The sequence below is a fragment of the Eleutherodactylus coqui genome, chromosome 12 (genome assembly GCF_035609145.1).
Source record: "Eleutherodactylus coqui strain aEleCoq1 chromosome 12, aEleCoq1.hap1, whole genome shotgun sequence".
Taxonomy (NCBI): domain Eukaryota; kingdom Metazoa; phylum Chordata; class Amphibia; order Anura; family Eleutherodactylidae; genus Eleutherodactylus; species Eleutherodactylus coqui.
Genome location: NC_089848.1, coordinates 65,336,858 through 65,350,074, shown reverse-complemented (window position 1 = coordinate 65,350,074; position 13,217 = coordinate 65,336,858). Strand labels below are relative to the sequence as shown.

The 13,217-nt window shown below is 41.5% G+C and overlaps 1 protein-coding gene across 1 annotated transcript; it reads left to right on the top strand.

Moving 5' to 3' along the window:
• The first annotated feature begins 3,646 nt into the window (after nt 1–3,646).
• IL6 (interleukin 6) lies at nt 3,647–11,657 on the top strand. Its single transcript, XM_066584692.1, has 5 exons — nt 3,647–3,720; nt 5,328–5,485; nt 8,432–8,548; nt 9,132–9,275; nt 11,481–11,657. Exons 1-5 carry the CDS (start codon nt 3,708–3,710, stop codon nt 11,655–11,657), a joined length of 609 nt encoding a protein of 202 aa, XP_066440789.1. The 5' UTR covers nt 3,647–3,707.
• Nucleotides 11,658–13,217: the final 1,560 nt, after the last annotated feature.

Sequence of the window (13,217 nt, the reverse complement as noted above, 5' to 3'; positions counted from 1 at the left end):
CAGAAGTAATTAATTGGTGGCCATCTGGGTAGATCATATTATCATCAGAGCTTTTTTATCTAGCCATAAAGACTGACTGGGATGGAAACCAAAGAGGTCTCCATTTCACATATTGAACCGTATGGTTCCGTCCTGCATGCTGCATAGAATATAGAAAGCTGAGACGGATCTATCGCTTGATAGGAGAGTTCATTGTGAAAAGACCCTACTATGAACTGTTTGTACATATATGTGGCTAAGCTGAGTTTGTCAATTGGCATTATACATTGTGATGTCATGATGGCTGCTTGTGATTTCACCTATTACAGCAGGAAGAACTTGAAACTGAATTAGTTTCACTACTTGAAATAGAAGAGATTTCTTCTGTCTTGTGTAAATGTGGGTGTATAACTTGCCAATTCATGATGTCACTTGGATGTCGACACCAGAATATGACTACCAAAATTGTGGATTTTTTTGTAAAACATTTGAAGAAAGCAAAACCTTGAGCAACAGGATTTAACTGTACAAAGAACAAGTACATAAAGTAGAATAAGTTGCAAAACCTTGACCAGCGCCAGGATCAATCTTTTGCTCATAGTTGTCAAGTTCAACGTTATTAGTTATATTGATGAGCTGTCTGGTCGTCATTTATCACATACGGAAGAACTGTAGAAAACCATTCACCCAAAATCTTAACCAGTAGTTTTCTGATTACATTAATCAAGTATAGGAATCAGGAAATATTAGGAATTTGAATCAAGTAATAAATCTTCAGTATATAAACTCAGGTTACTCTTTGAACATACTGGATGTATAGATAAACCCCTTAAGGACCAGGCTGTTTTATACCTTAAGGCAGGGGTCCCCAACTCCAGTCCTCAGGGACTACCAACAGGTCATGTTTTCAGGATATCCTCTAGTAAGAACACCTGTGGCAATGTCTGAAGCACCGACAATAATTATATCACCTGTGCAACACTGAGGAAATACTGAAAACATGACCTGTTGGGGGTCCTTGAGGACTGGAGTTGGGGAACACTGCCTTAAGAAACAGGGGCTTTTTAGGGATTTTACCCATGTGGTAGTTTTACTGCCCTATAGAGATGAGCGAGCATGCTCGGTTAAGGAAATTACTCGAGCGAGCATCGGCATTTTCGAGTAACTGCCTGCTCGTCCAAAAATATTTGGGGGGTGGCCGGGGAGAGTGGGGGTAACGGGGGGGAGATCTCTCTACCCCCCCCCCCCCGCCCCCCCTGCTCCCCCCCCCCCACAACCCACCACTCACCCCCGCTGCCCCCCGAATCTTTTCGGACGAGCAGACAGTTACTCGAAAATGCCGATGCTCGCTCGAGTAATATCCTTAACCGAGCATGCTCGCTCATCTCTACTGCCCTATTTTCTTTCCTTCAGCTCCCAAAATTATTTTTGCTGCGTTTGTTTCTGACATATATGGCTACTTTTTAAATATAATTTTCACTGACTTTTTTTCCCATTTTTGTTAGTTTTATTGGGGGTAAAAAGCTAGAAAAAAAATATTTTTTTAACATTTATAGATATTTTATTCAATTATTATATTTGTACTAAAATCAAGTATGGTAATGGGTTACTCATTTTGTTTTGGACGTTTTGATATATAATATGTATGGTTTCGGATTACAGGGCGCATACAGCGACTGTTTTGGTTGGCATTGGCTTTGGGTCATTTTCTTTTTTTTGTATATTTTTTTTATTTTATTCTGTCATTTTTTCTTACATATTTTTGTAACCATTTCTTTTACCATCTATGTCCCCAATGATGTCATAGAAAACCTCTGGGGTTCATTCACATGGTCTCTTTTTTTATTTGACACTTTACCACTGTAGCTGGGGGGTCCCTAAGAGCCCCAGTTACTGGGGGGAAACCAGCTGTACTAACAATAGTCACTGGCAGAACTGATCAGGGTCTGCTAGGACCCTGCAGCTCTGCTGTAACAGGGGTTCCCTGGCAGTCACGTGACCACCGGTTTGCGTAGTGGAAGAAACACATCCACTTTCACTTCTACGTACCAGGGAAAGGAGAAGGCAGAAGTGGTTAAGAAATGCTTTTCCCTTCTGCTCCAGGTCCTCGGTTGTGACTAACAGCTGACAATCCGACCTGCTCCTGCTTGATTGGAGGAGCAAAGGCCCTAATCCTATGCCATATTTCTGAAATCAGGTGGCATTAAATCCCAGGACCAAGCGCTGTAAATTTACAGCACTTGGTCCTTAAGGGGTTAATTTTGTAAACCAGGCTGTATAAGGGTGGTTTTGCATCTGCATCGGAACCTCCGGCCAGAAGTTCTACCGTAGATCCAGCTGAAAATAACAGAAGCTCTTTTTCTTTCTTCCAAAAACTAGCCAGATGGGTGGAGAGCTGGTGGACTCCATATAGTCAACGGGGTCCGCCTGGCGCTGTTCAGTTCCATCCAGAGACGGAACAGTTCAACCACGTGGATTCCCCTTTCCTGCTCCCCAAACGAAGCAGGAAAGCTAAATTCCCAACGCCGGTATGAAAGCACCCTAAGGCCTCATGTCCACGGGGAAAATCAGGCCCGCTACGGATTCTCCATGGAGAATCCGTAGCGGGTCCCTCCTGCCCCGCGGACATGAGTGCTGAAAAGAAGAATAAACTCACCTCTCGCACGCTCTGGATCTTCCCTTCTTCGCGGCTTCATCTTCTCTCCGTCGCGGCCGGATCTTCTTTCGCCGGCCCGAAGAAAAAAGATCCGGCCGCGACGGAGAGAAGATGAAGCCGCGAAGAAGGGAAGATCCGGAGCAGGTGAGTATAGTCTGATTTTGGTCTCCCGCGGATCCGGACAGCTTCCATAGGCTTCAATAGAAGCCTGCAGGAGCCGTCCCCATGGGAGACCTGCACGAAAATGGAGCATGGTCCGGATTTTTTCATGCTCCATTTTTTTTAAAAATCACTTTTATTGACCATCCGCGGGTATTTATCTACCCGCGGGTGGTCAATGTATCCCTATGGGATGCGGATCCGCATGCGGGTGATGCGCTGCAGATTTTAAATCATATTTTGCCCGTGGACATGAGGCCTTAGTCTGGGCATTTATCCAACACTAAAGTGCCCAAGTATTTGGCTGGGAAGTAGTTCCTTCCCTATGGTGTAGACTTACATCCCATGGCGTGGGCTCAGAAGCTGAGCCTGTGCCATCTGCAATAGGAGCCAGCTGTAGCATACAGCTGGCCTCCTTTTGCAATAGCGGGGATCTGTGATAACACTGATCCCCACTGTTAACAACTTACCTGCAAGGATCAATATTAATCGCAGCACATATAGGGTTCACAGAGGGAGGGCACTAGTGATAAAGGAGTAATGCAATGTAATATCATAGTGATCATAGGATCACAGGTTCAAGTCCCTTACAGAGACATAAAAAAAATATATATAAAAATAGTTTTTAAAAAATAGTAATAAAAATAAACCTTTTTTGCTCACTTTCTTAGGTAGATATCTATGATATCAATTACGTGCAATTGGAATTATTACAGAAAATTCTCATCAGCAACTATTTATTATGCATTTATTATTACACAACAGACTTGTTACACCCCCTCTTGTGGATTTTCCCAAGAATTCTCAATAAATACAACATGAGAGGACATGGAGATCATTCATTCAGAAGCAACCTTCTCTGGGGTTCATTCACTAAAGTGTGGATTAGAAGGAAAAGAAATCCGGACAAGACATGGATTGTAGAAGTAAGTGAAACTTATTGGACTTGAAGAGAGCAATCACACAGGGAGCTGTGCTGCTTCTACACTGTGCATTACATAACAGGAACTGCTTAGTTAACCCCATAGACTTATTTAGCATGACCATGTAATAGTCTTTTAAGTAACTCTTTAGTATAACATGGCATACATGCATGTAAATTACACTGCGTGTATATATATATATATATATATATATATATATATATATATATATATATATAGATTGCTATCAACTTGTACTATTTAGTACCTTAGGTTGCTAAAAGAAATGTTGCAAAGCAGAGTTTACTGATTGCTTCAGAAATATTACCATGTTTCCCCGAAAATGAGACCTAGCATGATTTTTCTGGAGTTTTGAGGATGCAGAATGCTTTTTCAGGATTTTTGAGGATGCTTGAAGTATAAGCCCTACTTCAAAATTGAGCCCTAGTTACAGTTAATAAAAAAGACAATACAAATAGTGTCCAGGCAGCTATACAGGTAAAAAAGTAAAATCTGTTGGAGCAAAAATGAATATAAGACACTGTCCTATTTTCAGGGAAACAGGGTATATATATATATATATCATAATATCATTTAGAATTGAGCCAAATTGCAAACCCACTTCTACTACTTCTGTATATATAAAGGGTATAGTCAAAAATAGTGACCCAGTACTATATTGCAATACAACTGTTCTAAATTGAAATAACAGTTGTGTACTTAAATTGTAAGGCATGGATACACTACATGATGGCATGGAGCATGGGACCCTGGGGGCCCCGAAAAATAGATTTAAATTTTGTGCTATGGCCCCTGTAAGAGAGTAAAACCCAATTGCAAAGTTGAACAGTAGCATGTAAGAAGTAGATATCTGCTTTCCATGTCCCTATGAGTCCCATGGAACCGCTGCTATGACTGAAGTAAGTAAAGAGTACTCAAAGTGGCCTCCTTCTGCTATGATACAGATTCCAGGAAATCATCTAGTGTCATTGCAGGAGATCCTGGTACCAATCTGCATTGAGAGTCCTTGAAATGAACATAGGTCTAACGTTGGCTCCATGCACACATCGTAGCAGAAGGAGGCCACTTGAAGGACTTAGACGTGGAATGCGGATTTCTCCTTCTCACATGCTAATCTTCAACTTTATAACTAGGTTTTTCACTCTCATACAGGGCTACAACACAAGGTTCAAATCCATGTTCCGGGGCCCGTAGGGGTCCATACGCAATGCCATCATGTAACACATGCATGCCTTCCTATTCGAGTACGCTATTGTTATTTCAATATAGGACACCAGTATTGAGATATAGCGTGGATCAGTCTTTTTGACTACATAAGAGTTATTCTATATGTTATATAGTGTAACCACAATATATTGCGTTAGCTTATATAATACTTATATGACTGACTTTTGCAATTTGAGGTTATCTAGAGGGACAAATAAGGCAAAGATTTATGTATCTTTGCTCATCCAATATATTTCCTAATGTCAGCACAGTCTTATAAGGATATGTAAAGCACATGTCTTGTCAGTGGCAATCCACTTGAGACATACAACTACTCATAATCAGTGGTAAATTTCTTACGTTGACATCATTTCCCATTGCAGAATCGACATCATCTGAATGGTTCCTGGTTTATTTGGCAATAACTGCAATACTACCAGCTGTGTGGTCAGCACCGACATTCCCCAACCATCAAACGAAACTAGATCTGGAGAACGTAGTAAATGTCTTAATATCGGAAGGAGGAAAGCTATACTCAGAGGTGAATGTCCTTGAACTTTTTATCCTTGCTGCTGTTCTAGCCTATTTCTCTATCGTTACCTGTCTACTTGCTTTTATGTAGGAATGAAATGCAATTCCCATTAGAATATACTATTATTTCTATGTTAGCACTCACATATAGATTTCATATTCCAAATACTTCTATACCAATACTCGGGCAGTGCACCGTACATGCAGTCTATACGACAGTGAATGTAGGTCATATGGCTCCTTAGCATGAAGCCACATGGCTTGCATACACTGGTGAACCATGATCCATTGCGTGTCACATGCACAAGGGTATTGCTTCTAGAGAAAATACCTCTAGGGCTTCATGTGGTGCCCAAGTATTTGAAGTATGAAATCTATATGTGAGTGCTAAAATTGAAATAATATTCCCAAGCTCTCTCTCACATTTGAAGGTTGTGGGTTCAATCCGTGCATGGTTCAGGTAGCCAGCTCAAGGTTGACTCAGCCTTCCATCCTTCCGAGGTCGATAAAATGAGTGCCCAGCTTGCTGGGGGTTAATGACCAAATCACCTGAAAGCTATACAAAATAACAAGTCCCCTAACGAGTCCACCTCTGTACATATAGCACCTGATGGAACACGGTATGGCCTTGCGTGAGAATACCTCCATCTATACAGCATCTGGTAGACTGGCAGAGCATGCTCCAATTTTTTCCTATCGAATTGACACACATCTGACAGATAAACCTCTTTATGAAGTTGGAGGCATTTACAGAACCCTTGTACCTCCATGGAAGCCCTATTACAGTGTGGTACGAGATATGACTTTTTGTACAAGTCCTTCATAGATCTCATGAACTAAAATCGGCAGCTTCTGAAAGTAGAGCAGTCTTCTCATATCAGTCATAGAATGTTTCTGAAGATTCTTAGAACTGATATGGTCAAGCCTTAAATTGCTGATAACAGAGAACAAGCAAATCTATAGAAAATTCTCTTTAGGGTTAGTGTCTCCTTCATAGGGTACATATTCTGAATATCTTCTTCTATGGTGCCACCAAAGACAGAATACCTGCTCAGGCTGAACACCAAATAGTAATGAAAGGGAGAGTGAGACTGAGTGCTCGGTGAAGCTTTGCTTCATTGTGATTGCTCTGACTAATGACTTGTTTCCCTGAACATCTCTGCCGGTAACTGAGTAGTGAAATGCCTCAGCCCTAGTGGTCCCTTGGGGTGTTCAGGCAGCTAAGCACGCGTCATGTGTTACTATATGCTGAGTATTCTACAATTGTGTCATTTCTGCTCATTATGATGCATTCCGCTACATTCCCCGAAACTCAAGCACATTTTCATGCCTTGTACTTAGTGCTTTAGTGGTCCCTGTTGTGCCTTTTTGTTTTGGAAACAAAGTATTGCTATGGTATCTAGTTTTACTGTTGTGTAGATGTAATGTGATGTAAAAACAGACATATGTATAATGCGCCACATTTATCAAAACGAGCAGATTTGTTGCCCAGAATTGTTGCCAATTGACGCTCAGTTTTCATTTCTTACATTCTGGGAAAGTAAAAGCTGCTTTTTGATTCTGGTTGATCGGTGATATCACTAGGTCATAAAGGAGGAATATTAATGGAAACATACACTGCGCTCGGGGGTTCCCGTTTGGGGAGCAGGAAAGGGGAATCCCCTAGCCGAACTGATCCATCTAATGAGGGAACCAAACAGTGCTGAACAGACCCCATTGACTATAATGGGGTACCTTTTGCGCTCAGCTGCCTGGCGTTTTACCGTAAGGAAAAGTGCTGAATGCAGAGCTTTTGCTTCCGGTATTTTGTGCCAGACCTGTGATGGAACCTCTGACTGATTCCAGTGCACTTGTGAAACCACCCTCACATCATAAAATAGAAGTAAAAGGGGTTAGCCCACCAAAAACATTTATCACCTACAAGATAGATGATAATGGGACTCCCTGAGTTGTCCGGGTGAATGGAGCAACAGTGAACATGCATGATCACCCTTCCATTCACTTGTATGTACTCAGAGAGATAGCTGATCATTGACTTGGGAGTGCGACGTTCTTGTGATCCCTCCAGGTTCCAGCCGTCAGACCCCAAAAATCAAACATTTATCATCTATCCTCTGGATAGGTGATAAATGTTTCTACTTCGATAAGTCCTTCAATGGGGTTTTCCAGGGAAATACTATTGATATTCAATAGTTGATCGGCTGGGGTTCATCACTTGGGACCCCAGTCAATCAGCTGCCCGCTGTCATTGCCGCAACACACAGGGAGTGGAAAATACTGCTACTCCGATACCTCTGTAGTGGTCGCTCTTGTAACTGCAAGCACAGCTCCCATTGATTTTAATGAGAGTTGCCGCTGTTATTACAAGAACTGGCCACTACAAAGGGGTTGGAGCAGCAGCTTCCACTCCGTACCCATGTGTTTTGCGGCACTGGCAGTGGGTGCCTGATCAGTTGGTCTGCCAGGGTCCCAAGTGGCGGACCCCAGCTGATTAACTATTGATGACCTATCCTGAGGATAGGTAATCAATAATATTTCCCTGAAAAAAACCTTTAATAAATCAAGGAAAATGTGCCTTGTCAGCATTTTGCCAACAAGTGACCTTTCTACGATGAAAATGTATTTGCATATATAAGTCAGTAAAAGGCTGAAATGCTGCAATGTAGATCCATATTTTCCACCTTTCATATTTCTACCAATAAGGCAAATCTTTACTGACTTCGTCATCTATAGGTAATTACTTACATAAAAGGGTGGCTCAATGATTAGCACAAAGGGAGATTTTCTTTTAGACAGCTTTCATAAGAGTGTGGTTCCGGGCTACTTTTCCGAGGCCCCCCCTATATAACTCCACTGTTTTATATGGGACTATAAGGTTTCATCATTTATTAGTAATGTAATCACTTAATCTTTGTTTCCAATTAAATCTTAAGTATAATTTGTGTTTTTCTTGCAGATCTGCAAAACTCCTAACCTTTGCAGAAACAGTGCCGAACATTTAGTGAGAATGGACCTGAAACTCCCAGAAATTACAGATATCAAGTCTGGATGTCTGAGCAAAAATTTTGATAAGGTACACAAATATTCATGTGCAGTATATAATATGATACAAGCTTCCTAATGACACACTAACATATTTGGGGTCGTGTGTTGTTCGCGTTAATCCATGGACAGCACATGGCCCCATTATAGCGCTATGAGGACATGCACTCTTTTCATGCAGACTGGTGATCTACGTGAAAAAAAACTTATCGCATGTCCTATTCTCTGTATCACAGACAAAAAAGAGAAGATGTTAATGCATGCCAATGTGCTGCTTGTATGTAAAATGGACAGCACACGGACAGCTGTCCGATGCAAGTTGCACCCAAGCCTCTTGGGCACAACTTGCACACACACGGGAAGTCTAATGGAGGCCTAATAGACTTGGAAATCTCATTTCCCCCAATTGCTAGTAACAAATAATACCAGGAAAAGAGGGGATCCTTTTCTGATGTTACATCAGAGAACACACAGGACAGGAGGACGTGGTGGTTGTGTGACCTCCAACCCCCTTTCTATGACATTGTCGGGGTATATCCATTATCTATGGGAAACATTACAGATTGTTAGTACAAATATAGTCTGTAACACATTCTGTTTTGGTTTTTTTTTAGAAAAAATGTCTGCCCAAAATCTACCGCGATCTTCTGAGCTTCCAGACATATTTGGATTTTCTAAAGGAATCTATGCCAAGCAGTAAAAACATCATTGATTCTATGCAGCTCATGTCCGTCCAATTGGCAAAGGCTGTCAAAGATGTAAGTTTTATCTATGTATTAGAATATGAAATTGTAGTAGTTTTAACAAATTTAAGTGGAGGCTAAGGCATTTCTGGGAGGGCTGGTGGGACATAGGCGGGGGGCGTAACTATAGGGGATGCAGAGGATGTGGTTGCACCCGGGCCCAGGAGCCTTAGGGGGCCCATAAGGCCTCTCTTCTCCATACAGGGAGCCCAGTACTATAAATAAAGCATTATAGTTGGGGGCCCTTTTACAGGTTTTGCATTGGGGCCCGGGAGCTTCAAGTTATGTCTCTGTGCAGCATGGTTTAGGTATGGGTACGGGTACAGATACAGATAGAGGGGGGGGCCCAGCTCACCTTTTGCATCAGGGCCCCTGAGCCTTTAGTTACGTCCCTGGACATAGGCTCTTGTTGCTGCCCAACAAGTCCAAAAGCCACTGGGCTAGAGCTGCAAAATTAATCTTTTCCCCGGTTGAAAGAGAGTCTAAGTACGAATTAAACAACTTTGGAAACTGTATAACTATACAGGAAGCATATTTGCTGATGCTGAAAGTCTATAGACTTACTATATATTCAGTATTCCGCCTACATTCATCTTGTGAGTGCTGTACTTTCCTGCTATGTAAAATGTGTTATCCCTGATATAGGTAGCAATTTCATTCAGCAAGATAAACCCTCCAAAAACTGCATCTGGAACTAAAAATACTCCGTTTCTCTGGTAAAAGCAGCAGAGCGTGTAATCAGAGACTTTTGCTTGCGCAATAGTGTACTATTCATTTGCTAAATATGCTCTGCTTGCTGACAAGCCTTTCCTATGAAATCTACAGCATAAAGTACCTAATTTGAGGTTTTAGAGGGGTTATCCAGGGGACGCGGTTTTTTTCTCAAAGCTACTCAGCCTGCTGTGAGAAAAAAAAAGACACAATTCGGACCTCAGCTACTTCCCCGTCGATCCACTTGCAGTGATACCCGGTACATTGCTGGTCTTCACTTCCGGCTGCAGCAAGCCAGCAATGACCTTACTGACAACAGGGATATGTCACCACTGCAATCAATCAATGGCTCTCTTAGGCGGGTGATTAGCTGCAGCAGTCACATGTCCTTTGTCAGGACTACATTGATGCTGCAGTCCAAAGTGAAGAGTAGTGGGGGACCAGGCAACAGTAGAACAGGAGCAGCGGGGGATTGGGAGAGGTGACGATTGCTTCTTTTATTTTTTTTTAAAGCAGGCTGTGTAGTTTTGAAAAATATTTTGCGCAGAATAAGCTTTTTAAATTGTACAAGGGAACTTCATTATTAGTTATTTACTAATATATTGCTATTAATGGAACATATTAATAGAATTGATGCTCAAGGCAATGGTTTCTGGATAGGCTTTACCTCCTACCCTTGGTTTAATTGCACCGGCCAGCCCCATCTTTTCCTGCTAATCACTAAAAAAATTTTACAAACTAATTCAATAAACAGCGCCCCCTCTCTGATGGTGCTCTAAGCAGCTGCCTACTCTGCCCACCCCCATATCCTGCATTTGTTAGAAATCTCAACCTATTCCCAATCATTGTTATAAAGACCTGTATAAAGGGCCTGACATTGATTTGAAGGAATGCTGCCATCCAATAGGTGGCACTGCAGAGGTATTGTTCCATCTTCCTTATTTGCATAAATTACCCAGAGGAACGTGCATGGCCGTATAAGTCTCCTCACTCACTTCTCATAGGTCTTCTCCCACCCCTTCTAAGTGCTCTCCTTGGGGAGAAACGATGCCATCCCCTAACCCACTCACCCGCTAGGTGTCTCCACGCACTTTTTGAGTGCTCTCCTTAAGGAGAGATGACACTCCACGTGACCCTTAGAAACCTCATAAACCTGTATATGTATTATTAGAACATTATAGCTAATTGGAAGTTTTCCAAAAACAATGCTACATTAACAAACTGCCATTTGAAGTATTCTCTAATATAGACTGGCTCCTCATTTTTCTAGAGCAGGTGATATAGTCAGAACGGTCAACTTATTAGTTGCTGTGGGTAGTACCTATAATTTTCTTTTGTTTTATGTTTTTGCAAAAAGCATGTTCACAACTTGGCAATAAAGGGCTTGCAGAAGGTCTTTTTTTCTACAAACGGCGCCACCTTAGGCTGAGTCTGGTATAGCATCAAACCCCATTCACACTTTCCACATAAATTAAAACAACATGCCCAATTTGTCATCTTCTATTGTAGCTGGAAGACATGCCTTCTGAAGACAAAGAAGACACCACTCCCGGTATTACAGTAGCTGACTTAAGGTCTAATAATCAATGGTCCCAGAATCTAACAAGCTACATCATCCTGCAGTCTTTCAAGGAGTACATGGAGAAGGCTGCTCGAGCTATACGGGCTGTGAACATCCTTAAGTGATACGATACTACTATGTAGTGAAGATCTGCTGCTCTGTTTTCAGAACATTCACTGTGATTCCTGTCGTTAAATATTAAGTATGTTATTTATCATCTATTTTATAAATCCTGTTATTTAAATATTTATTTTCCTGTAATGTCAGTAATTATGTTGTCACAATTAGCTTATGGTATATTACTTGTTTATTGTCTGTTACCTCTACAAATTGTCAAGTCGCTGTCCACATGTTTTTGCCGAATCAGACTATGTTTTTGGAATGTCAATGCAGTCTGTTCGGTTCCGTCAAAATCCAGATGTTTGGCCAGTGGGTGCCACTTTTCTAACCTCTAACGGAGAAGGAAAATTGAACCCCTTAGCGCTGATGTGAACGAGCCCTTTCGCAACATTTGCGTATATAGAAACATTCCAACGGCATGTGCCGTACATATCCATAGACTTCTATGGATGAGACATATGCTCGGTGTCTTTTCGGCAGGTATGTGTTAACATGCCTATTTATTTGGCACAGTATTAAAAAGCATAGTGGACTACTCTCCTCAATACGAGGAGATACCGCAACAAAATATACACTATGGTGTATTTTACTTTTCTACAACAGGGTGGGTACCATGCAGTATGGCTGATTATGTCCGGGTCATATAATCGATGCTTCCCTGGCATGTATACCTACTGTACTGCAGTGTGAACACAGTCATAGTAGAGCATAGTGTGATATCACACAAGTAATATTTTCAATGAAAATACCATCAGTACTGATATAATATTAGTATATTAGTTGCAAGCTTGGAATTTAATGAATTATGTTGTATTTATTCTTGTTTCTATTTATTGTTTTTTGTCAAATAAATTATTTTTAAATGCAGAAAAATTCTACAGATCTTTCTTTAAATACCTTTTGTGTTTTTGTGAACAATGCTATACACACAACATGCTTTTTATAGGGTTGCATTCCCTTTCCCCGCTGACAGGTGCACTCGGGGAAATTGGACTAAGACCAGCGTAGGAAATGCTGGGCTTAGTAAATTTTCCCCTTTGTGTGATACAAGCCTTAGGATAATTTCACACACAGCGGGTTTTTTTTTGAAAAACAGTGCAGGTCTTGTGGGGGTTTTTGAGCCAAAGCCAGAAGTGGATCCCAAAGGGGCCAAAATAAGGTCTTTGGGTCAAAAAACTGCACCAAAAGTTGCAGTGACGCTTTTCCAAAAAATACTGCGTGAAGCCACCCTTCGGCTGGTATTCACATACACTGTGTAGGTTTGGTTTTCATGGTGTTTAGGTGTCCTGTCCATCCATTGGAGGTTAAGGATGACCTACATTTTCTTCCCAGTTTCCTTGCTAACTAGGGTCCCAGGTCACCTTAACCCTTTCCAATCCACTGTCTAACATCTTCCTACATTCTGATTGAAGCTTGTACAGCTCCAATGTCAGAAGACGTACGACAGGGTATTCTTACCGTCTATTGCCAGCCACTCCACTATTGGAGCCTCTCTGACGCACACACACTGACTTTAGCCAGCAGATGGCACTGTTGTATAACGGCAAAAAGAGAAAGCCTTTTAG